Source organism: Bombus vancouverensis, chromosome 7 (genome assembly GCF_051014615.1).
Source record: "Bombus vancouverensis nearcticus chromosome 7, iyBomVanc1_principal, whole genome shotgun sequence".
Taxonomy (NCBI): Eukaryota; Metazoa; Arthropoda; class Insecta; order Hymenoptera; family Apidae; genus Bombus; species Bombus vancouverensis.
The window spans coordinates 14,989,455-15,015,674 of NC_134917.1; the positions used below are offsets into that span (position 1 = coordinate 14,989,455).

At 43.1% G+C, this 26,220-nt stretch overlaps 3 protein-coding genes across 7 annotated transcripts in view; 2 read left to right on the forward strand and 1 right to left on the reverse strand.

The window, feature by feature from the left end:
- Positions 1-121: 121 nt before the first annotated feature.
- Positions 122-25,118, reverse strand: LOC117158087 (Regulator of cullins 2). Its single transcript, XM_033336674.2, has 2 exons — positions 24,718-25,118; positions 122-2,171 (listed from the first exon to the last, which is right to left on the reverse strand). Exons 1-2 carry the CDS (start codon positions 24,869-24,871, stop codon positions 1,993-1,995), a joined length of 333 nt encoding a protein of 110 aa, XP_033192565.1. The 5' UTR covers positions 24,872-25,118; the 3' UTR covers positions 122-1,992.
- Tret1 (trehalose transporter 1) lies at positions 5,981-24,354 on the forward strand. 3 transcript variants are annotated; one of them, XM_033333893.2, is made up of 7 exons: positions 5,981-7,420; positions 15,839-16,294; positions 19,578-19,703; positions 20,873-20,996; positions 21,113-21,286; positions 21,381-21,760; positions 21,916-24,354. In XM_033333893.2, the coding sequence occupies exons 1-7, from the start codon at positions 7,349-7,351 to the stop codon at positions 22,495-22,497; spliced, it is 1,914 nt and encodes a 637-aa protein (XP_033189784.1). In that variant the 5' UTR covers positions 5,981-7,348; the 3' UTR covers positions 22,498-24,354. The 3 variants fall into 3 exon arrangements, with proteins under 3 accessions (XP_033189784.1, XP_033189704.1, XP_033190020.1); XM_033333813.2 differs by lacking the exon at positions 5,981-7,420 and adding an exon at positions 11,945-12,069; XM_033334129.2 differs by lacking the exons at positions 5,981-7,420; positions 15,839-16,294 and adding an exon at positions 18,217-19,215.
- LOC117157685 (cobalamin trafficking protein CblD) overlaps positions 24,469-26,220 on the forward strand; it is a 2,476-nt gene continuing 724 nt past the window's right edge. For 2 of the 3 annotated variants that reach the window (XM_076620233.1, XM_033335939.2), the window contains exons 1-3: positions 25,308-25,395; positions 25,546-25,684; positions 25,763-26,175. In XM_076620233.1, coding sequence (XP_076476348.1) covers positions 25,546-25,684; positions 25,763-26,175 — 552 coding nt within the window. In that variant the 5' untranslated portion in view covers positions 25,308-25,395. Of the gene's footprint in view, positions 24,604-25,307; positions 25,396-25,545; positions 25,685-25,762; positions 26,176-26,220 lie in introns of those variants that run through there. The other variant, XM_076620234.1, reaches the window with a different exon arrangement.

Here is a 26,220-nt window from a genome sequence, read left to right on the forward strand (position 1 = left end):
CTTTCTTCTCTTTTTCTCTCCACAAACGTGCACGTGTGTATAGTCACGCAATTTTGGTATGGTATACGTCAGATTGTGTGCTTATATAAAATGTTGATAAAATAATTAATTACTTCTCAAATAATTCTATTTCACTTTATTCTTTGTTAAATCACGTATCTTTCATAGCTTAGCACGACTTAACGCATCATATCACTTCGTGCTAAACATTATTGTAATAACGAAACTTTATTTTTATCAATAATATATGTAGACGTCCTTAAATAACAAGTGAGATAATTTTAACGATAAACGCCGACGATGCTAATTCCCACATAAATATAATATGAAAAAAATTGGACGAAAATAGAGAATATTATTAGTAGTCGTTACGTAAAAATTGTAAAACTATTATTGCCTACCATAATAACGGTAGCAGTACATGGTGAGATTCTATATAAAATTGCAGATACATTTGATATTACCGATCGATTAAGAATTCTAATGAAAAATTAAAATTGAAATATTATATTATCGTGTCGTCTAAATTCTCAAAAATCGCGTAAATTCCATACAAGAAATAACCGCAAGTTGGAATAGTTGGAGGAAGGAGAAAAAAATGGTGGCATAAAAGAGTAGGAGAGATTAGGCGTACATGTGTGCGTATGTTACGTATAGTATATGTAGGTTCACAATGATGGTAGAGGAAGAAAGAAAGACTCGCCAGAGGCAGGAGAATCAAGAAGGGATAGAGGATAGCAGGGAGCAGAGAGCGCAGGGTGTAGAAGAGGAAGAAAAAAGGAACACGAGAGGTGACGGCAACTGCGAGGTCATAAATATAAGCGCTGTTATACCCTTCTACCATCCGATTGGTCGAGCCTCCAGACGAGCCTCCGTGGTCGTGACGACACGTAACGCCAGGCAACGATAGAATGGACAATCGACACGGTGGCGAGTGCCCTGACAAGGAGGAAGGGGAACAAAAAAGAAAGATCCAAGACGAACCAGACGGGGATAGTAGAAACGAACAGGTTACGAACGAAGAAGAGAAGAAAGGAGCGACCTTCGAGCGTCGGATTGTGGTGATTACGTGCTAGTCGAGTCGTACCACATCGTAGTACACCCCGTTTTGTATTATGTCGCGAAATTTTCCGAATTCATCAGAATTCTGTCTAATCGTCAATAAAACGTAATACTAGCGAATTAGTCTATCTCCTTTTTTTATTACAAACAATATAGAACACTCGAGATATAATCGAATCGATTTTTCGCAAGGGTTCTATAGAGGTGAGATAACTATTTAAAAATAATTCAAACGAATGAGCTATGAGAATCGTTAGCCCGCATGGCAGAACACTATTTTAGTCAAGAATATTTGCGTAACTCGAAGCATGGACATTGAACTCTCTCCTTTATTTTCGATATCTACCGATAATTTTTAGCATTATTTATGATGTAACAGAATTGAAACTAAATAAGATATCGATAGATATTGAAAATAAAGTAATCACATTATCTTATAATAGATAAGGATACACGAGCACAAAATGCACTTCGCACTTTGGAATTTTCTATCGCTGTTTGTGATTGATCGATGCAATTAGCGATGGTCTAATTTTAAAAGTTCCACCTTCTAAACTTATCTAGTGACAGGTTAAATTCGATAATTTGATACCATTCAACTAGAGGCGATCAAAAAAGATTTTCTTCCTACGTATTAAGCACATATTTTCGCATTTTGATCGAATTTGAACCTGACTATAATACGATCCTAAGTTCAAGCAGCTTCCACCTTTGATCAAGTAGAATGATTTTGTAGTTATGTAATTCAAGTTTTAAGGCGCATATCTTGAAGAACGGTAGGGGGAAAAAAGGAAGTACTTGAAGAAGAAGAAGAAGAATGGAAAAAACGTAGAAAATGTAGTGTATGAGAAGGAGGAATAGAGAATGAGAACAAACAATGGATAAAGGAAATAAAGAGGCTGTGGTTAATGTCTCGTTCGTTTGGTTTGGTTATTTTCCCATTCGTTGAATGGACCACTCTTGTTGGCATAATGGACAACGATTGTTTTGTTGCACCCAAAGAGACATGCAACAGTAGTGAAACGAATGATTGCATTCTCCCCAAACTACGACGCAATCTTGTCGGCTATCGTCCTTTTTGCTTTCCGCTTGACACCGGAGACACGCATCTGAAAATGAGAAAAAAGGAAAGAAGGGTGATTAAGCGGTATCTATAATTTTTTTTTTTTTTATTAATCACGTGTGTATTATACCTTTATGACATTGATAAAATTTAATGGAAAATTGTAGATAATGCAGACGTAAACAACGTAAGTAAGTATTTAATTGGATAACATATAAAGCAACGCGACACTGTAACAGTAAAGTTGTAGAATCTGTTGAATAACGAGAATATAACTTTTAGGAAGTTTTTAGCGATGAATCGTTTGTAAAAACCTAAAATATACTCTTCGTGTAAGAGAAGTTTATTCGCCAACCAGCCGACGATCGACAAGTATCATCGATATCGTCTCGGTTGGCCTCTGTTGTCTCGGGTATACGAAGTACCAGAGTATGTACAAGTGTATGTGCATGCTTGTAAAATTCCATCGCCTTATCTGATGAACGTGTATACGATGTGTGTGTGTGTGTGTGTGTGTGTTGAGAGTAATTACATACTGGGAAATCAATCTTTCAAAGAATTAGAAATAAACTTACGCGTATCATTTACAGGTATAATATTTTTAGCTGGAAAAAGTCAAAGTAAGCCGAGTCGACGATCGGCGATATATGACGAATGTTGAAACATTTACGATGGGAGTTACACGACACGACGGTTCTGAAGAAACGATAGTTGGTCGATTAATCTTCGACAATGATTCTCAAGAACTACTTCTCGTTGACCCACACCGGGGGATCCTGACAAACGTATCAGTCGTGCCCCCGGGTCTTAGGCGAGCAGGGTATCGGGCCAATTAACTCTGACGAACGGGACAACGACAGGCGTTCGTGCATCAGCCACCGTGCTTAGAGGCTTCTTCTGGATCGTTCTTTCCTTCCCTCTTATTTTCCATCTACTTTCTTATTGTCACCAACCACGTCAATCAACACGCGACCTAACCAAACGTATCTTTTTATACAGTTGCCGGGAATTGACCCGTTTCGGGACAACAATCCAACTAACTTTACTCGTCTGCTCTTCGGTTAACCCAGATCGTCGGCAATTATTGATAAACAACGGTAACTTTCCTCAAAGCGTAATTTATCGATGCAACGGAATTAAGATTAGATCCAAACTTCGACCAACGAGTAATCGTATTCGGTTGGTAACAGGAGAGAATAATTCATCGTACTCCGTTTTTAGACTCGGAAAGGTAAGGATCGGCGGATATTAACGCCGATGATATTGCTGATAGTCAACGAGCTATGCCTCTAATCTGACTGCATCCATCACTTCGATTCTCTAACGAGTTTCTCGAACGTTCGAAGAACGCGCCCTATCGATGATATCTTCTCGTGAGATCCGACAGCCAATAAAGATCGATCGATATTGCGTACGCCGATCGTTTAATTAATTCATTCGGTTGATAAACGTCGTCCGGACCGTCAAAACAAACGTGAAATTAACATTAATTAGGTGTATCGAAATGTTCGAGTCAGTCATGCGGAGGATTGACGATCGAGCAATGTACATATGTACTTACATCATACGTTTGGATTTAAACGGAGAGGAACGTAGGATCGAGGAACTTCGGTCGTTAGAAGGCCTGGCCTGGCAGACGGCAGATGACGACGGGACTGCATGATATTGCAACGAGAACTATTGAATGGCGCGCGCGTGCGAATGTTCCTTCCCGATGTTCGCGTTGCGCTATTAAAATTGCACGCTATTAATTCTAGCTTACCTTGCTACTACTTCTATATTCGAAAACACTTTGAAAACATCTGTATCGAATCAAAGTTCGCAATATAGATCAATGCATATTGCATGTAAACGTATCAATACTTACTCGTTTTTTATTGCCGCGCCCATTCACATTTTCCTTCTATATATACGCGAAAGGAACACACCGTTTAATACGAAATACCTTTCGCTTTATCAAACGTGAACACGTTTTGACGAACGATTTCTTTTACTTCCGACTCGCCTTTTCTTTCTTTGCACATACAAATAAAGCGAATATCCGAAACGACGTTAAACATTGTCACGTTACGTTACGAACGAACCAACTTGGCTTTGATTTGTTTTCTTGCGTCAGAGTGTCGCATTCGTAAATTTTTATCAATCATTGAAACTACCAGGTATTTTTCCTTTGATACTAACAATTTGCTTCATCGATTAACCCCTATCGATCAATGAGTTGACCGTGTTCCGTGATGTAACGATATGCGACAATTGTCGAAGAACTCTGATCATCGGAGAAACGGAGAGAAGACAACAAATTGATCTTCGGCTGAAATGATATTTGCAACGTAGTCGTCGTTCTCCTCTAGAATTCAATATCGAAATCTGAATTCGATGCCACGCTTCAGGCGCTCTAATAAGATGACCAAAGACGACTATCAGATGACACTCTAATAAGAATAACACTAATAAGACGAAAAAACAATGCTCTTTCCTCATTGGCTCCTAACTTCCTATCATCTCTCGCGCCCTCCCCTCTCTTGCAAATCGCATCGAAATTTTCCTCAATTTAATACCGATTTTTGTCATTTGGTAACTTTTTTGTCCCGAGACGATGCTAATTGCGATCAATCGTTACACGTTACGCTGCTCATTTGTATATCCACTAATACACATATATATGTACATACGCGTATATTAATACATTCTGCTGTGTTACACGTGCTTTATTGCCTTATGCATATGTATGTGCGTTGCTAGCAAACAACTCACGGTTAAAGATGCGATGATGCCCGACTGTTAATCGCATATTACGTTTTGATAATGCGTAGAAAAATTTATGTTTAATTGGATGTCATTGTAAATAGCGTTTTGCATACCGATGTAAAGTTCAAGTTCAACAAATACGGCTTTGATCGCAACGACTTCGATTTCATTAGGAGAATATTTAACGATTTTTACATCTATCGCTCTGAACGAAGATAAGGTTGCTTCGTGAATTTAAATAAAGACAAAACTCAAGTGTAAAGGCAGAACGTTGTAAGACCTCTAGCGCCTTTTTGCCTTTTTGGCGTCCTTTGCTTTCGTTTAAATGGACGTAAATTGCAGTACATGCAGGCAGTATTCGACCGCTGTATTAAAATTTATCAAAGTAATTTACGATAGTAAAAGCACAAAAAAAAAAAGGGAAAAATTTTCTTGGGCAAAAATAAAACATTAGTGACGCAAACAAAACCGGTTATCCGATAGACTATTTACTGTGTTATCGTAATTTATATACGATCGAGCGTGTGAAACATTAAAACATTGCCAGTACTTGCGAATTGAGTGGAATCAAAGTGTACGATCTCAATTATAATTTATTTTCAAGAATATAAAAGAGAATGCAGTAGGAGATGAGATTTTATACGCGTATACGCATGGACAGGATCGAGGGCGACTGTATACGGTCGCGACCGAACGAGGTCGAACGACTGGAACCTTCCGTGAAAAGTCCGGAGGATATTGGCGTCGTAGTTTGATCACTGGAGAAACCCGACGTTCCGATTTCATTTCTCACTATTCGTGTATTCTTTGTTCCTACTGTAAGAAACCAACTATACACATGTATACATGTGCATGTTTGCGAAATGTCCCTGAATCGTAATCATACTTAGTCGAGAGTAAAACAATTGCCGGAATCGGAATCTACGGTGGAGAAAGATACGGAAGGAACCAAACGGAAAGCGAATCCAAGTTCGACTGACTTCCGAAAAATAAACGAGATTAAATGGTGTGATATACTAGATCTAATGGTATAACATGGCACTGCGTATAAACTACAAGGGAGTCTATGTTACGTTTACAGTCAGCATCGAATTCATATGAGAAATCGCAGGATAACGCGTGGCATCGTGACTACAGCAAGCTGACGCGGCTGGACGAGGCGATGCGATTCACGGTGAGGCGAGGTGAGGTAGGGCAGAGCTATGCCCAGCGAGGTACGATGAAGCGAGGTGAAGCGAGACACGATAAAGTGCGACGAGACGAAGTACGGTACGGGGTGGAGAGAGGCCAGAGACGAGGCGAAACGTAGCCGACCGATGGACAAGAAGGGTGAGAGGAAGTGCCAGGTCAGCGCGCATATCCCCCACCAGCGGCGCGCGCCCCAATGGAGGAGGCGGTGCTTACGACCACACCGGCTTCTATATAAAAGAGACAAACCCCCCGATCTGATTAGCAAAGTTCCAACACACGTAAAAGTGCATTTCACTCATATTTTGTAACATCCAAATTTACGGTCAACAGAACGAACAAACATACGATAATAATTTGAAAAACGGTTAGAACTGCGTAAACCACGCTCTTAATCTCGAGTGACTCAGACGAGAAACGAGCGTATCGGTAAACGGAAATCGACGTTGGAGTCGGTAATTACCGGTAAAGAAAGAGAAACAGAAACGATTGAAAAAATTTGTCGTGATCGACTGTTTAATAGATCCCGCGATCATTGACACAGGGACAGATAAACGTGTGTGCTGCAGATGCGGCAGATGTAGCAGGAATAGCGCAAGCCGGGAACGTAGGAAGCATATAGACGGATAAACGGTGGACGACACGAGACGGCACGGAACAGCATAGCACGAACAGGAGCAACAGCACATCAGAGAGGAGGGTAGCTGTGGTGTCGCTGGTACCGCTTAGCAGTGGTGGTGGTGGGTTCGGGCTCGAACTCGAAGCTCGAGCTAGCTAAGAAATACGTTGAATCGTCCACGCGGCATCATTTAGACTTTAGTCATTTGCCGCGCAGTCTCGTAAGGGTGGTTGTGTACACACGTTGAGAGAAGAGATACAAGAGGAAGAAGAACATTTATTTGAAAAATAAAGACCGCGTGACTCGCACCGATCATTATTCGAATCTATACTTGCATTAAGGAAGTATCGAAGCAAGCGTGATATATATATTCTGTTTGTATATCGCGCACGATTTCACGCATCTCGTGACAGTGTCAACGACGCACTGTAAACGCGATTCCAAGCAATCGCGTGAAAACGCGTGAAACAAGGAAACACCGTTTTCGCGACAAAGCGAGTCTCGTATCAAGTCGCGAGAGAAAGATAGCAAAGGACAGAGAGAGAAGAAAGTCGATAGGGAGTTTCGAGAATCTGGTCGTGGGTAGAACACGGGGATTCAGGTGACGCGAACCAGTCCGACTAGCGACGCAGCACTAACACGGGAGTATTTTGAGGCCTGCCGACAAAATGTCCAATTCCCAGAGGAGACAGATGATGCAGCCATGGCCTCTGTGCCTTGTGTCTTTTTCAAAAACGAAGGTAAGATATGTACGTACGTTATCTCTCACGTAACGCGAATTCGGCCGATCGCAATCGACGTATATTCCGTTCGTTCTCCGCCGGCTCGTTTTCGCCTAACCATGTCACCAATTCGTGTTCCCTCGTTCATTTTCGGTGCCTTCTTTCTCTCTTCCTCCCGCGTCTGTTTCCACAATTTCGCACTCTCACCGCTTTGCTCTTTCTTCCCCTCCCGAGCTTCTGGAAAGTTCCACTGTACGTGCCACCGCCACCGCCGTCGCCGACGTCGCTAGGCCCGGTCGCCCGGTATACTCTGTGGCCGGCGCCTCTGCCGTCACATCACGTCACCACCTATCGTCACTCTTCGCAATTTTTCATCATATATCTTCCTTCCCATTCACTGCTTATATCATCTTAATCTTACTTTAAATTATCCCCTTAGCCTTAGCCACCTTTCTCTTCCTCTTCCTCTTCCGCTTCCTCTTTCACTTTCAATCGTTTCAGTTACCGTTCTCTCATGCCCTTGTACTTCTCGCACGCTGATCGATACCTCCAGTATACATACGTTCTATTCGAACGCACGTGAAATTCTACGATCCTTTTAACCAGGACTGCAAACGCACTCGAATCTTTGGGTTTCCATTTTGCTCCTCTCTTACTTGCTACCTTCACCCTCTCACTTTTCTGTCTCTCTGTTTTACCTTTCTTGGCTATCCCCTCTCCTATGGAAAATGTTGGAATTTTACTGTGCATCACCGGTAGTCTGTTTCGTTGCTTTTCTATTCAGCCAGTATGCATCCCTTTCGTTCGTACTGAAATTTCTTCGTTCTATATTTAAAAAGGACGATCGCATGCATCGATGTCGGCGGAGTTTGCCGGGTGTATCGTATGTCGAAAGCTACACGCAAAGCGAACGATACTTGAACATTCGTGGTACATACCGACTGTGACGTTCGGTGTTGTTCATCGCGGTAACGTTCATGTGTTCGCGCGCGTTTATGTTATATGTATTTTTGATACTTGTCGTTGGTATTTTTTTGAGTTTTCGAATTTCGGCAGCGCTTGGTACGTGACCGTCACCGTCCAAAAATATCGATCGTCGAGTTAAAACCGCGCGTCTGTATTATTACGATTCAGTTAAATACGTATCGCATAGAAGCATTTGATTTTGGTAAACGCAAGCGACAATTGTAACGTTTCGTGCGTTAATCAACGAGGTAGCTAATTTCGGTCACTGACGAACCACTACGCCTCTGCATCATTATCGGTTAAATGGTGTTCGCGCCTGTTTCATTGAATAAACGAGATTGCGTCGTCGCGACAATAAGAGCACCTTTAAACGCTGTTGCTGTTAGTCATCGTTTACCGCCTATAACCATTTGCGTTCGTATTGATATTCGTAATTCGTAATTATTGAAACGCGAAATATATATATAATATCGAAGTTTGAATTTTAGGACATGTCGTCCACCAGAATCGTCGATCGGCGTGTGCCGATCAAAAGATGACAAATTTTGTAATACAAGAAACATATTTTTCAATAAATGGCATTTTTTAATCGTTAACAATAGTTTCTAAGTGTTTTCGGACCCGCTTCTTCCATACCATTCACACTCGAACGTTTAATCATCGAATACATACTACATTCATTGTTTTTGTTAAATCGAAATTAGTTCTACTTTGTATGTACCGCCGCCTTATTTTCTCTTTTCGTCGTATAATTTTATTTCGAAATGTTTTATTGAAGATTCCATTTAAAAAGTTTCAGAACGCCGAACCACGTATCCGCGATAAATATCGCACGTAAAAGAGACCAATTGTTTTGGAAATGAAATGCGTACACGTACTTACGTACAGGGTGTACAAAAAAAAGAAGTAAGTGTCAAAACCAGCGTAATTGGTAGCGTAATCGTACGCCTTCGGGTCAATGGAGATTTGTAAAAAGAAAATGCTTGTGTCGGAGATTTGTAAAAAAAAAAAGCAATTTGACCTTGACCTTAAAAGCCAAGGTTAAATTCTTTTTTTAGCACAGCATATTTTCCTCTTCATCGTCAGAATCGAAAGCCTCAAAGAAACTATCGATCGCGACTTAACTGTCCTCTCGGAAAGAAATTGTAGAAGTTTCAATAATTCTCAACCTCTTCGGTGCAACGGCGTTTGTCCGGCACGTAGTCGCTTGACGGCCGCGAACACCAGCGATTGCGTAGCGCTGGAAAAGATTAAACTTACTGAATTCACAATGTGTCATAATTGCGAATATGTTGCACATTTTATCGGTGTAGGTAAATAAACGAGGCCAATAACGCGGTTGCCAAAAATTCCTGCCCATAAGTCGATCGTGGAACGTCCTTGATTACATCTTTCAACCATTGCATGGGGATTTCTACGAGCCCAACTCCTCACACTTTGCTAATTGAACACGTTACTACTCGAACAACTACACTCGTCTGTGAACAACGCACGTTCCAGAGAAGCGTGGTTCGCGTTGCAATTTCGGAGCCAATAAGCGTGGCTGATATTATGGATCCACTTCTTGGACGAGTTCAGATTACACGTAGTGAATGTCATTCGAAACGCTCTGTCAAAACGTAGTTCTGCCCCATCGCTTGTAACAATGGCTACGACAAGTAAAAGTATTACCGCGAGAGAATTTGAAATCGCGAGTTTCGAGTTTTTCAACTATAGCACACGAAATTGAAATATCGAGTTTCACGCCTGCAAGAGACGCAGCCTGCCGTTAGGATAAAAAAGCGAAATTCTACGCCGTAGCCGGAAGGTTAAGACGCTGCGGTATTCTTGATTATCAAATTGTTAATTGTAGCCGCTGAAAATCACGTTGCCTTCGAACCTCATCCACGCGTAAACATCTCCGTTATTTCTCGCTGATTTTTCGAAAAATAACATTCTGCGAGTTAGTCTATAGTTTCCAGTTACTTTGTCGATCGCGCGCTAATTACTTTCTCATTGTAAATGTAAAGACATCGCGAATAAGGTCAAATCTGGGATCAAATATAATATTCGGACAGGAAAATTTTTGATCTCAACGTGCCTCCTCGATGGTATTGGTTGGGCCGTTAAAGCCGAAAATGAGATTCATTTTTCACGGAAACGAGAAAGGGTTTTGAAAATTCGGTCTTACGAACATTCGGGCTACGAAGGTCTTAAATCCGCTCAAGATCGTGATTGTACAGAGCGGTTAGCGGTAAGCGGCGCAATAAGCGACGGAACAACCAATGCCAATGCTCCAAATGCCTATTTTACCACTTACCGCTTACCGCTTTCTGTATGATCACCGCTTAACCGGTCGTCGTGAGGCGGCCGAAAAATAAACGATCGACCCGAACCTAATGCAATACTTGTGACTCCGATGTATACAGAGTAAGCCATACAGTAGGTTAAGAGCACCAAAATTTAAAGAAGGTACGATCACAATCCATGAGCGAGATACACATCGACAGGTTGACCTAAATTTTTGAAGCCTTATTTCCATGAAAAACGAGCCTCGTTATCGGCCTCGGCAACCTCAAAGTCCCCTAAAAAGTGTCATTCTAGTCAAATATTTTCCAATCCGAATAAAATACCAGAGCCGAAGACACTTCAAGAATTACCGAAGCTTTAACAATTTTTTTCGAGAGAACGGTTGAGTTGCGACCCATAGTTCCTTATTGATGAACAGAATACGATGCAATAAGAAAGACTTAACCTAGAATTCCAAGATCAAGGTCAATTTTACGCGGACTTCTTTTTTTACGAATCTCCAACGACCCGAAGGTGTAGAATTACGCTATAGCGGTTTTTACACTTACTTTTTTTACACCCTGTACAAATACGCACGCGCACGCTGTCAAACCGTATGGATCTTATTCCTTTACCGATCGTATGTATTATAGATAGAGTAAACGATGCGCATTCATAGTTCGAAAGATGAATCTTCTCACCATCGTAAGCTCCTCGTCACTGTGTCTCCATTAAGGGCACCGTTCGATACATGTAACCACGTTTGTAACCACGCGTCTTTACTCAAAGCATTTCTTTCTATTCTCATGCTAATTGTCAAAATCAATATTGGTTGTTGGTGCAACGGGGGTTCATCGCTCTTTCATTCTTCGATACCACGAATATCGACACTCGACGCAATACGATTGTAACGAAGAATAAAACGCAACGAAAAGATAATGCAGAAGGAGAGTCAGAATTCGATTGGAAGCGTGTTCGCTGTCGAAAGTCCGCGAGATTTTACGAAACGAGACTCATAGCAACGCGCGATCACATACGTCGGTGTTTATCGTAAAAAAAAGCTACTACGCTTCGAAAATGAAATAGCATAATTCGTGTTTATTATACATTGTATCGAGTCGCGTTCGACGACGATGTTGTACTGCCGCGAACCGCCGAGAAACGGGGAAGAAATGAGGGGAAGTAGGTAAGACGCCATACGGCTTAGATACATAGGTACGTAGCAACATCAAAAGAGTCGTATATCGTAGACACTGACAGGCTAGATATCAAAGATTACCAACTATTATCTAATGCTCCCCGCTATACCGCTTTCCGTAGCATAATATATTTCGGCCAGCAAGATGTGGATATTGCAGTCGACTTATCTCTACGTTAATTGTCACGGACGCAGCGCTAAAATGCTTCGTCAGCCACGAGTGTCTACGCCGCTGGTACGTCACACTATGTATTGCTCTAAGTCAACCGCACCTTCATTTCGAAATCTGCATATAGAGAACATGTGCGTAGCTTCTCCCGTCGATCTCCTCCACATGGAGATTCATTCGAAACATCATGCAAGATTCGTCGTGTCGAGAGGATCCAGTCGATCGAGCGATGTACGGATAGAACACGATCGAGTCATAGAGCGCGGAATCGCTGAGTGAAAGCGCAGAGTATGCCATGTCGTAGATGCATGGTCCGACAATCTCTCTTTCTTTTTTTGCTTCTGCTCGTTTACACGCTCGCATACATAAACGCAAAAGTAACCCTTGATATTCGATATCCTTGAACGTCGCCACTTTTTGTTTCTTTCTTTTCCATCCTTTCGCATTCTACTTTTCTGTTTGTTGCGAAAAATGTATACGATGTGTTTGCGTTCTATGCCCTTCGTCGAGTCATAGTTACGATACGAGAGAGATTCGAACGGTCCTTACAGTTTTCCTTAAAATGTCGCCGAAGCGAACCTCGTGTAAAAAAATTTTTGCAACGATTCTAACTACACATGCATCTTATCCTTGTCAAGCTAAACTAAGGCGAAGTACATATTATCGATAGAAATATCAATTTGCTTCTAGAAACACATTCCGCCATAAACGTACGAGCTTCATTTTCGGTGGCATATAGCCGAATCAACAAACTCGAACATTATATATAATGTATCGTAAGCGAATCGGGATCTGCATGTACAATGTACATCTACGCAGATTCCGATTCACACGGTATTTGTACGTATCGTTGAAACGTGCGCACAAACGCCAGTATTCAACGTCAATTCACGGTCGGGCCAAGATCACTGGGATTAGACTGATGCGCGCGCATTCACACGTATTCCGCATATCGATGAAATCCCTTCCTGTGTCTTTGGCATATATATACAACATTCATATGTAAACGAAACACGTGACAAATTGATTTTCATGAGCAACTTACACAACTTAAACTATGTAATACCACAACGATGTTACGATTATCGTGAATTTCATATTTTCTTACCGATAGTAAATACCACAGAGGCGTAACATCGAGTTAAGAAATTCGATTTCGATTCGAATGCATATTGACCACGCATGTTACATTTGGATTTGAAATCAGTGCGCCTTTGTACGAAGATGTTGCAAAGTATCTGCTTCTCTTCTCTGTATACTCTTTTCCCTTGTTTTATCGACTGCATTTGCTGCTCTCGTTTTCTACGTTCCCGTTCCATGCAAGCACGTGTCGCGTTAATTTCATTTTCTTTTTATGAAATGATAGCCACGTCTTACTTCGGCAATGTTCAGAAGAAACGAAAATAGTATCGTCGTACGATTTAGACTACGCAAATGGAACGATGAAAGTACGCGCTTGTTGCACGGGCCTACGCGTGTTTGCAAAACAGAATAACAAATGTCATATCGAACGTACTTAATGCAAGTTTACGTAATTCTGTTCGAGCGGTATGTTTGAAGTCGACGATGTAACGTATGTTTTTTCTATCTTTTTTTTTTTTTCAAAAGCACGACCGGAATCGATGAATTTATTGCGTTTCATTAGCATTTACGCTCGTTATTTCGCAATACGTTCTATCACGCGACTTTGACGTATCAAAAACGTCGACGAGGCCGAAATATAAATATTTGCGATATTTTAACGTACATATGTACACGGAGGAGAGACAACGTTGGAGAGTTAAAGATCTATGAATGCAGTCGGATGAAAATAACGTACCTATGAAAATCGTTCGTCCTTCGAAAAGATTGACATACGATGAATTTTTCACGATTTTGTAGCAATAAGATTGAAAAATTTCGCGAAACACCGAACGAAAAATGTCAAGAGCAAACGAGAGTTACTCGAAAGATAATAACTGGCGATGGTCCGTGATGCGAATACAGCGATCGCAGGGTACGCGTCGCACCATTTTCACAACTCCAATTCGTTTCTCGTCCGTCGGTTAACGGTGCTTAACGTTCACGTTAGATAGCGCCACGAGAATCTGGCGATATTGAACCTATATATGTACACAGTGGGCGACCTCGGGCGCACGCTCGTGCCCGCGTTTTTTTAAACGTTTTTTTAGTTGGAGCGATTTCGGTTCACGAACCGCTGTGTCACGATCGTAAAGGTCGAAGATTATTTGTACAGTGTACATCGTGCGAGAACTACACCGCAAGAAGGCGCGTTCATTGTTCTTTTTATATTTATTTAGTACTACGAAGGACAATAAGCGGCAAGTTACTACAAGTCGCGAACATGTCGTATCCGTATCGAGGACGATCGGCTATTGAGTCCAAAGGAGAAACGATAGCACGAATGCAAACAATGAAATCATCGTTTCTTAAATGCGAGCAACGAGACTATAATGGACTATCGGCCAGCTGATCCAGCACGACGAGTTCAATTTGATAAGGGAATTAGAGAAAAAATAGATTTCCGGCAATTGGAAATCAAATTAGCGAGAGAAGTAGTAGTCTTTGGGCGATAGAGACGCGAAAGACGAACAAGAAGGAAAACGAATGGGACGCGTTGGGACGAAAGGGGTTGAGAAATGATAAAAAAATGTGCCGGGTATAAAGGCCAGGGCCAAAGGAGGATAGATAGTCGTTGGAAGCAGAAAACATTTTCTTTTATAATTATATAGGAAATATGGAATATCGATCGTGGAAAATGCTATATGACACTCGCATAAAAACAATCGGTATTACTCGAATAGAATACGAAAACGATATATTTGCAAGTCTAGATCAACCGGGAAATCGACGTACGTACGTTTTCAATTTTGTATGGATATCGATAAGCAGTCATTGTGAGATTGTAGCGGGTCTGTGATATACGTGTTGCCCGTCGTCAGATACGATTTTCGGAGAATTTGGAAAATTCGGAGAAATCGGTGAATCGATCGAAATACTGTTCGAGATAAATAGAATCGGCATACGTGTGAAGATGCGTCGCAGTCACGAACACAACTTTCGCGAAAGTAAAGAGCTCATGATTCGTTCGTGAACATAGGGTTAAACATAGGTCATCGATAAACAGGAGTAAAAGTCATCTAATGGTACAGAAAGAATCACGCTGTTTCTCGCTCTTTGTCGTTTTTCGTCATTGGTTCGTTACGATAATCGTTACATGCATCCTACTCTCCCTTTCGTTCCATGTCGTTTCTCTCTATATGACTGCCGATAAACGAAACTAGTATAAATACTCCAACTTGAAAATTCCATCATCCCCTTGATGTACGCAGTCGATCGTTCCACGGCGAACACTGGATTCGCGTAGCTCTCTGCTGTTCGTTGACTAAACGCGTATCGGTTTCTTCGATCGGTATTTTCTTATATCTTTATACTCTCCGATAAATTCTGTTACACCGGTTCGAATAAAAGAGAATTTGCGACGAAAAGCGTGTACGGGAAAGCGGTGCACGTCCCTCCTACCAGGAAAAAGAAGAAAGAAGAAGGATCGATCGACCAAGCAAGTAAGTTCGATTTTCGTTCGGATCGGTCGAATAAATGCTGATTCGGCTTTTCGTCGAAAGTCGAATCGCCTTTATTATTTATCGGTGATTCGCCTTTGCTTCGTTTTGCCTCGGACTATCGACCGAAACAGCTCGTATCTCGTATGGCGCGATGATACGCGAACGCGAGATCGAACGAAATAAAACGGAAGGGAAAGAAACAGAAGAGAAGAGAAGAAACACGAAAGCGAGAGAAACGAAAAATTAACAATGGCAAATTTATCTGTTTACAGGAACACAACGTTTTACCAAAATATTACACGAGGGTGCCTCCGGTTACGAGATCGGTCACGAACGATTCGGGTATCAACCTAGATTGTTCGTCCAACACGACGATTGCGACGAATGCGAGTCCGTTCAACAGCCAGACAGCCTTGATCGCGGAGAAAAAGGTGATTCTTTCCGGCAACAGTGTCACCGCCTCCAGTAACCACTACTATGCGCAGAACTTGAGGAACAATCATCAGAAGACCCTGAGCGGGTCTCATATGTACGATCCCCTCGACAAGGGTATCGATCACGATTACAAACAACTCGATCCGTTGTTGGTCGGTGAACCCCCGTACGCGGGGATCGAGCTTACCAAGCCAAGCATGAGTTCTCAAAATGTCAAACCGACCAAGGACTCGGACACCGTTATGCAGTTCCAGAAGGAACCGAAACCATCCATCATGCGTTATGCCAATCAGGTAATTTACCGTTTGTCTTCCTAATTTTTTCGTTGTTTCACACAAAGTCGTACACAGTGGTCAGGACTTTGAACGCGTTGCAACAAGTACCGCGAACGATATACGGCAAAATCGCGTTCGCGTAATTCTCGAGTCGGGCGGGAAGACGATTATCGAGAAACCGGTTACCGTTTACAGTTGACACTGACGAAACACGTGGACCATTCGCAAATCCGTTTTCCCGTCGTATGAGTTTCGACGAGACGATAGTTACGTACGACGAGAAAACGACAAAGGCCACGTTCTTTTCTACTCGCGTACGAGTTTCAAGGATAACTCGAGGAAGCATCCTTGATCCATTTTCCTTGCGACTCGCCTCGAGCCTCTTAGAATCCGGACTCGTCCGCCACGTGAGTCTTACGATCGAATACGCGCGAATATACGAATATTACGATCGTGGAAGGTTTCGCGATTTCAAAAGAATCTTGCACGACCGTTGCACGAGGCGGCATCGCGATAGCGGTGCAGGATCCCGAAGCTTCTCGCCCTCGACGCTTTTCCTTCTCACGCGAATCGAATGCCATGCGTGCCTTCTCCGCCCTGTCAGTCACTCGATCTAAACTCGAGGGCATCGTGATCTTCGTGCTTACGACATCTACATTACGTATGCGTGTGCATATATATATATACGTGTGTATGTGTATATATGTACATTCAGAATTATATTTGTTGTTGCGCAAACGGGATAAATATCGTGAACAACACGATATTACGAAAATACGCCAAACAAACGCGATGCTGCTCGATTCAAAAAAATGGGCATCCGGTATCCGAAAAGCTGTCGGTTCCTCGTACGCAGCACACGTTGAGCGTTGAACGTGGAGCGCGGAACTCGCAATTAAACCATCGCTAACGAGATTATATTTTACTCATCGTCACGCCACGCTCTTTTTATTCGTGGCACGCGTCCGGCTCGAATTAAACTATGTACATAGTAATCTAAAGCAAACTAAATCGGTCCGAAAGAACACACAGAGAAAAAGGCGGCACGGGTCGCGTCTATGGATGGGAAGATGTGAGTGTACGTATAGACGGGTGGGAAAGGATGCAGAAGCAAACGGGACAGGTGTAATAACGAGAAAAGGGGAAGGAATTGCGCATTGATCTCGCGCGTGTTTCGTGATCTCTCTATCGAAAGAGGCAATTGCGGAAAACAAAAGGCGAATGCATGCATCGCATGCGTGCATGCACGTTTGTACCCAACTACGGTGACCTTGCACGCTTCTGATAATAACTAACGACTTAATTTCCTTCCACGTATGTACATCGCTGACGTACTCTCGAGACGTTTGCGCATCATATTAAACAATTAATAGTGCAAAATGACAAGAGAGATGCGAGGCGTGTAGCCGATCAACAGTTATCGCGAATTCCACGTTCGATCGTTCTTAGATCGGTCCGTTCGATCTTAGACGTTATCGAACGAACGTCAAATCGCAACGAAATCAATTTTCGATACGATCCGTCGAGATCGCACGAGCATCGTTACGGATGCGTTCGATCGCACCGTTTTGTCTCGCTCGCGATCGCAGAAATGCTTTTGCATCCATCTTCCATCGACGTAGTCGACGGCGTAGTATATCTCGGTTTACGGAGATCGTCTGCCGCCGATCGCGCGTCGATGCAACGACCAAGGGGACGGAATGGAACGAAGTGGAACGAAACACGGTAGCTCGTACTTGCACGCGGGAGAGAAAAAGAAGAGCAATGCGTTGTGCTCCGACAAAGAAGATTACGCAACGCGAAAGAAGGTCGCGAGTAACAAGATCGACCGGTCGCAACAACGACGCGGTTCCGTCGCGAGATTCCGAGGCAAGGCTCTCTTTTTAAATAAGCGCTCGTTCGATCGCGGCCAACGTATTCGAAGAAAACGAAGCGGCCAGCGGCTAAGGGGGATAGCTCGACCGGCCGTTCGTCGCGATCGACATCTTCGTTTCCTCTCTTTCTTTTCTTCTTCTTCTTCTTTTCTTCTTTCTCTGTTCGACGATCTCTCGAAATTAGTCCCACGTGTCGGGATCGAGTAACGTGCACGAAGGAATGGCACGAGTTACGCTCACGCATAGAACCCCGCGTACGCGAAAGCGGCGCGCACACATACGACCGTAGGTACGTATAATCGTCCGATTCGCGGACGGATGGATCCTCGCAATGACAAGGGAAGGGATAGTCGCGGCCCCCCAGCATCGTTTCCCTATATAAACAGGGAACCACCCGTCGGTCCACGAGTACCAATAGCGTGTAATTGATATACGGGAACAACGTCAACGTTAACGACAGCTCCGACCGCATCGTATTGACGACGACGACGACGACGACGACAACGCTACCGATACCGTCAACCTTGACGACAAAAAAAAAAATATCAATTGCACCAACGACAGCAACATTGGCAGCGACAGCGCCAGCAAGAAGAGAAGCACAAGTAGAAAGAGAAGAAGAAGAAAAAGTAGAGGAAGGAGTAAAGGAGGAATAGCAAGAACGATAACAACAACAGGACCAGAGACGATATTTCATACGAGAACAACAATAGTGACAGGAAATCTCGCCAACGCGACGCGCCGACAGTTAAATGGTCGAAAGGACACGATCCGATACGGTGTAATAATAAAATTAAATCGACGTCGATCGGCACGCGCGGATCGCGAGCGTGTTGGAACAGTTTGTCCGGCATCCTACGATTCGAAAGCAAAATCGAGCGGTTAACGTCTAGGCGAGAACGATCGTAGGGACCGTGACGCTTTGGCAGGACATCTCCGCGAAATTTTTCGTCCGACCTTGCCTCCGTATCGTTCTCAATCATGAAGATTCTTATGCGAGCTGATACCCATGTGAACATCGAATTACCGGGCAACGCGCCAGTCGCTAAATGCACCTTCACTCAGGTATCGACATAACACGGCATTGTGTACTTTATATAGAAATCTCTGAACGATGTTATTAACGATCTTACGCGTGCGAGCGTCCCTCGTCTTCCGTTGTTTCGTTCGTTCGTCGTTTATTCCTACGCCTGTAACCATCGTTCGACCTTTCGTATCGAGTATCGGTCGAGATTTTACCGGATCTGGCTCGACCGATATTATCTCGTAAACATCGGGCTGTTACAACCAGTAGCTTATTTCGTAGCTGATGAAACTAAACACGAGTTGTTACCACGTGATTCTACGAGTCACTTCGACACGGGGCACGCTCTTGCGACAATTTTTATCCACCTTATTAATCGATGTTTTAATTCAAACGTTTTCAGGTGTTGGCTGCCTTGTCGGTGTCCATGTGTTCCATGGTGGTAGGTTACTCGAGCTCCTATACCTCCCCAGGTTTGGTTTCGATGCGGGACAACGCCACGGCTACGTTCGAAGTAACGAAAGAAACCGTAAGTAGCACGAAAGTCTTTCCGTTACGTTCCGAGATGTAAAAGCGACCTTGCGGAAGGGTGAACCGAGCGAGGAACGAAGGGACCGAAGGGACGACCGTCTCTCGTGGACAACATTGTTTTTAAACAAACGTGCCTCGCGAGGAGATCGCGCAATCTCGAGTGTTTCGGTGAAACGAGAAACCGTACGTAACCAAGACGTTATCCGAATTCTCCTCTTATCCGAAGACCGAGCCAAGGTCGAGCGATCGTTACCGAGGCACGTTTGTTTTCGAACGTATTTCGATTATGCTTCCGCCGTCGTTCTCGATTACGCGAACCAGTGATTTACCGTTCCATCGCGAATTTCTTTTCAATCGACGCGTAACTAGGTAAAACGATCGCGTTTGGCAAACTTATGTTACGCGAGAAAGATCGTTTCGCGTCGGTCGTTTGAAAGAGGGCGACGATCCTGAGAGACAGCGACAATGGATAACAACGACGCGAGGAAAGATACACACATATATACATATATGTATATATATATGTAAGTGTGTGTGTATATATATATATACAGCATCGATATCGAGAAAGGGTCAATAAATGATTGAGCGTTTAACCCATCGAGTGCGTCAATGCGACGTAGAATCAACGATTCGACGCGTTTCCCATACGACCCCGTGTCGCGTTTCGTTCGTTCGACAACCATCGACGCGCCTTGTCCAGCCTCGATTGGCGGGACACGCGATTGGTTCTTTGTTGATCGATGCCGGCACGCCGCTAAGTCGCCTACGTTGCCAGTTGCTACGTCGCTCCCGGTAGTCGTTACGTTGTTACGCCATGCGACTTTTGCCGTGATTTACCACAACCTTCGATCGGTCGATGATGCGCTTGGAGGTTTAATCGCGCGCGTGAATAAACGCCATGTAAATGCTTCCGGGTTCCTCAATGTCCCGTGTCTCTCAACGATCGCCGCTGTACGCAAATCAAGGTCTACGCTGGCGCGATAACGCTCCTTAAATAATTTCTTCGTTTCTTCCTTCCTTCCTTCCGTATTTCCTTTACACCCCGGACTTGTTTATATTCGAAGGTCGACGAGCGATTTTGAATAGGATAACGAGACCGCTCGCGCCTACGACAAGATCGAGGACCGGTCGGGACACGATCGTTACGAGAGGTTTTTGTTTCAGGGCATGTGGATAGGATCGATCATGCCGTTGAGCGCGCTTTTTGGAGGCATGATCGGCGGACCAAGCATCGAATACCTTGGTAGAAGAAACACTATTCTGGCCACCGCATTACCCTTCATCGCAGGTACGGCAGCGTTCCCGTTCCAATTTTCCAACGGACAATACGTTTCGACGATCGTTCGGATCGCGACGATCCCCTTAGTCGCTAACGGCTCGACTAATCGATCGATATCGTTTCAGCCTGGCTACTAATCTCCCTGGCAGCGAACGTTGCCATGGTGCTCGCCGGCCGTGCTCTATGCGGGTTCTGCGTTGGCATCGCGTCGCTTTCGTTACCGGTGTATCTTGGTGAAACGATACAAGCCGAGGTACGTGGTACCCTCGGTCTCTTACCAACTGCTTTTGGTAATACAGGTGAGCAGCTTCTCCATTCCAGTTGTCGAGATATCCAAGTATCGATATTGCGATGGAAATCGAACTAACTTTGTTTGCCTTTTGATTTCTTCAGGAATTTTAGTCTGCTTCATAGCCGGCATGTATCTAGACTGGAGAAACCTCGCGTTACTCGGCGCTGCTTTACCGATACCGTTCATGATTCTGATGTTCGTGATTCCCGAGACTCCTAGATGGTATATCTCCAAGGGAAAGACAAAAAGGGCGCGAAAATCGCTACAATGGCTGCGAGGCAAAGGCACCGACATTACCGACGAACTGTCCTCCGTTCAAAAGTTACACACCGATAGCGAACGTAACGTTTCGCAGGGTGCATTCATGCAACTGTTCAAGAAAAATCATCTGAAGCCACTTTTCATCTCGCTCGGCCTAATGTTTTTCCAACAATTTTCGGGAATCAACGCTGTTATATTTTATACCGTTCAAATTTTTAGGGTAAGCTTCTGCTCTTTTGCTCTTTATCCCGTTCTTTGCATATTCGCGTAGAGATTAGTAAGAAACAGAACAAAATGTACATATATATATATATGTATATATATATACAAAGAAACGAAGATTAACCTTCGGATTATTCCGATGGTATTTTTCAGGACGCTGGAAGTAGCATCGACGAGAACATCTCTACCATCGTTGTAGGTATCGTAAACTTCATTTCAACGTTCGTTGCGGCATCCGTTATAGACAGACTAGGCAGAAAAATGTTGCTGTACATAAGCGCTATATCGATGTGTCTAACTCTATTCACGTTCGGTACGTTCTTCTACGTGAAGGCGACAGGAGTGGATGTGACGGCATTCGGTTGGATACCGTTAATGAGTCTGATCGTTTACGTAATCGGCTTCTCTCTGGGATTTGGCCCGATTCCATGGCTGATGATGGGCGAGATTTTACCGGTTAAGATACGCGGCTCGGCAGCCAGCGTAGCCACGGCCTTCAACTGGAGTTGCACGTTCATCGTCACGAAGACGTACGAAGACATTGTTTCGGTGATTGGACCGTACGGCACTTTCTGGATGTTCGGTACGATCGTTCTAGTTGGTTTCGTCTTCGTAATCGTCAGCGTACCAGAAACGCGAGGTAGATCTCTCGAGGAAATCGAGAAAAGATTCACCGGACCGGTGAGAAGAATGAGTGCGGTCGCTAACATGAAGCCTATGCCTATGGCCTGTTAATTGTTCCTCTCTCGTTCGCTCTCAACGTCGATAATTAGCCAATCGATCTTTTCGACTAACGCGACGATGGTCGCGACGTCGACACTAACTCGCGCGTGTTTCGCTTCGTTATGAAACGAACGAATCCTATAAGTATAGTTCCTTCGTTCTGTCGATAAGAACGAGCGAAGGGCACGTGTCTAGAGAGGACCGTCTTCCGGATCGATTCTCTCCTTTTTCAACCTTTTTTCGATTCGTACGCGGCTGCTCTCTGCTTCGTTCACTTTCGTTTCTCCGATTGTCTCTTTATTCCGGCCCCTTTCCAAACGACCCTACACGTGAAACCGTTCGCTCCGACGACACCAATTTTTTATTTCCTTTTGAACCAAACACCAAATACTCTTCGTTGTCGGAGAATTATTTCCATTGCGTCTAGCTTCCTGGAAAGGTGCGAGCAGATGGCAGCCGAAGAAAGCAACAGGATAAACGCGCGAAAAAAGAAAAAGAAACGAAGAGAAAAGACGAAGGAAGTTTTAGAGAGCGGAAGTTTCGGTAGATCAGCTTGTTGTTTGTATGTACTTACGAAAAACGCTTGCTTGACGCAAGACCGGCTGATAGTTTAACGACATAATTGCGAACGCAAGCTCAACTTGAGAGAACGATCCGTCGACTAGACGTCATACGTAACCGTTATTTTTCTTATTTCAAATACTTTACAGGGTCTACCTCAAATTAGTACTTTTACTAAAGGTATACGAGTAGGTTAACGACAAGGATGAATTATTTAATTAGTACACGTGTGTATAGATTCGAGTACACCGATATGTTGTACTTAAGAAAATGCGTATAAACAACGTCGAAAAGGGAAAAACAAACGTTTCTTCCTTCTGTATCACCGCGACAATAAAATTTTTACGCGACGGTCGTAGAGGTAATTCTTGTGCATTTCTATCGATATCGACCGTCGCGTTTGTACATATGTATGTAGTTACCGATTTGCGTCAATGAACAATTGCGTCATCTATCAACGAACTAAACCGTATCATTCAGATATAAGTTAAGAAATAGAGGTAAAATAATACGCGTTTATTTTTTCATCGTTGAAATTGATGTAACTCACGAAAGAAACGTATCGCGCACAATGGCGCACGACATATCGCATTTCTTGCGTACACATGTATATACTGAATGCATGTATATACTTTGAGAATCGGTTCTCGTTATACAACGATATATATTTGTAACGCGATTTTTACACAGTATGCGCTTTTAATTCTTCATTTTTATTCCTAGTTTTCGATAATATGTACCGAGATCTGTTTCAGTTCAATCGAATCTCGTTTGTACTTAAGCGTCGCGCGTTCTGTCCTATCCCGTCGTGTCCCGGCCCGATTCATTTTTCCTCATACTCCCTTTCCTCCTTCACACACCTGTATTTTTCTTCCATTCCTTTTTCTCAATGCGTGGATGTATGCACATCGTTCTCGATGTCGTGCGGTTAAACTGCCTCTATTCTCGCATCATCATTCCGAATCTCACCGCTGGGACAAGACAAGAAAACGTTACGAAACATTCCTATCTCGTATACTTTCACGTACGATCTAGATCTATCGCGTCACGAGAAATACGTGTTCCCTCGGGAAAGGCTTTGTTTCGTACGCTCTAGCCCCTTCTTTTTCCTTCTACTTTTACCTTTTTAGTCTCGTTTCTATTTACCCAATTAACATTTCTATCGCGTGCCGCTTAGGCGTAGGGTGCTTGCCAAATTTTGAGAAAAAATATCGCTCGAAGATTTGTAACTTTACTACTATTATTTCCACTCGCGTTAAATTGACATGTACATTTCTAAGTTATTAAAATATAACGTTTGACAAAATACTCTTTGCTTCTCTTCTCTTCTCTTCCCCTTTCTTCTCTTCTCTTGCTTTATCCGTTCCATTGTCCTTCCTTTTTCACGCGATTTTTTATCCCCGCCCCTGTCGATCCTATCGTCTTGCTTTTATGGTAACGCCATACGTTATTCCACATATACGCGATATATATTTGCTCGTTGGAACGAATTTGATCGTTGAATAAGGATACGAAAAGAAACGGAAAGTTGCTAACAACGGCAAGATCGATGTGCTCGTAAGTATGTTTGTCGAATAGGCATAGTCTAATATCGTTTCGATCTTTCGAGCAAAACGAGTCTTCGAGAAACGCCTTAATCTATGGACTATATGCATTTGAATGCAAACTTACCCATTACTTGAACTCGGCATATCGCGCAAGTGTCACATTCTACGTCCCAGCTCCACATAGCCACGGCGTTCCATTTTTTTAAGATAAACAGTTTATCCGGTTTTAAATTGTCGTTGTCAGCACGATCTCCTAAATCTTGCTCCGTCTCGGCCATTTCGACTTTTTAGGTTAGAAACGACGAGGCGACGCGAACTCTCTCAATGATTCAAACATCCGTCTCCGATGAAAATCTTCAAAGAGATCCCACACCTGTGACGCACACCCTGCGTTTATTCAACTTTGTCACGCGCGTTCGAACGATATCAACGACACCGTTGTCGATTTTGGTATTGGTATACCGTGAATCAAATACGAGCGGTGTTCTTCCTTCGAACGCGCGTTTTCGATAATGCAGATCGTGCGCAATCGGTAACAAACGGTTCTATGCCCCGTTAATCATTCGGCTGTATATATATACAGTCGTGAGAAGGACGAACGTATAGTGCCATCTGGCGATGAAACAATCATGTTCATCTCCTTAAATTCTGTTGTTGCACGAATGGTGTCGCGTTCGATTCAATATCGCGTTATGTATATAGTTGGATATATACGGATGATCGTAAGGTTAGATAATCCAATCGCAAAACGGTACCTTTGATAAAGAAATTGTTAATTCAGCATGTGAATCGTGATCCAACGGTAACGAGGTTTCTTCTCACAATACTAACTTAATTGCGGCACAGTTGTAAATACGATTCAATCGACGATTATTTGATAATTACTTATTCATTGAATCCGATCTTACGAAGAGAAATGGTAGAACATAACCTATGCAATGTCATTTTTCAGATGCTTTGCGTAAAATATGCCAAGAAAACTAGTGCTACGATTCTGTTTAATGTGTTTTCAAAGAGTCGGTACTCTCGACGTAGCGATAAAAGCACCGATTCGTACAAAATCGTGCAGGCAAATAGTGAAAACTTAAATGGTAAATGTAATCGTTTCTTTGCGACGATAGCTTAACAACAAAAATCCTTTTCTTATAGTCGTTCTCGATTGTTTCCAGATGTGGATGGTACTGTACTTGGAATAAATTCCAATTGGGAGCTTTTAACACCAAGGGGATTCAGATTTTATTTACCAGGAAGCATTGGTCCCGGCTGGTCGGATGTAACCACGACCATTCAGGTCAAGACGCAATTAGTCGACCTGCATTCCAACGAACAGATCTTGGTAGATGGTCCCAAAGAAAAATCTGGTCGCTTATTGAGTCGTTCGAGAAAGAACAATCAGCGTCCAGAGCTTCGTTACGTAGCGCAGGAATGCCCTTTGTTGCTAAGAAAAGGTATAGAGGAGCTATTTCCTGGATGTTTAGACGTCGGTTCTCCCCAGCTTACTATCGTTACTGTCAGCCAATCGATTAACCCGAAGGTTATGAAATGGAACAGAGAAATAGAAACTGAGAAGCTAGCTAAATACGTAAGTATGTATGACTTTGTTAAATTATACCGAAAAGTATCCTTG

Coding starts and splice junctions, on each gene's coding strand:
- Tret1 (XM_033333813.2), top strand. CDS start 11,980: ATGTGGATATTGCAGTCGACTTATCTCTACGTTAATTGTCACGGACGC. Junction 16,295..19,577: donor TCATGCGTTATGCCAATCAG/GTAATTTACCGT, acceptor AAACGTTTTCAG/GTGTTGGCTGCCTTGTCGGT. Junction 21,287..21,380: donor AACTGCTTTTGGTAATACAG/GTGAGCAGCTTC, acceptor TGATTTCTTCAG/GAATTTTAGTCTGCTTCATA.
- LOC117158087 (XM_033336674.2), bottom strand. CDS start 24,871: ATGGCCGAGACGGAGCAAGATTTAGGAGATCGTGCTGACAACGACAAT. Junction 2,172..24,717: donor ATGCCGAGTTCAAGTAATGG/GTAAGTTTGCAT, acceptor TCTCATTTTCAG/ATGCGTGTCTCCGGTGTCAA.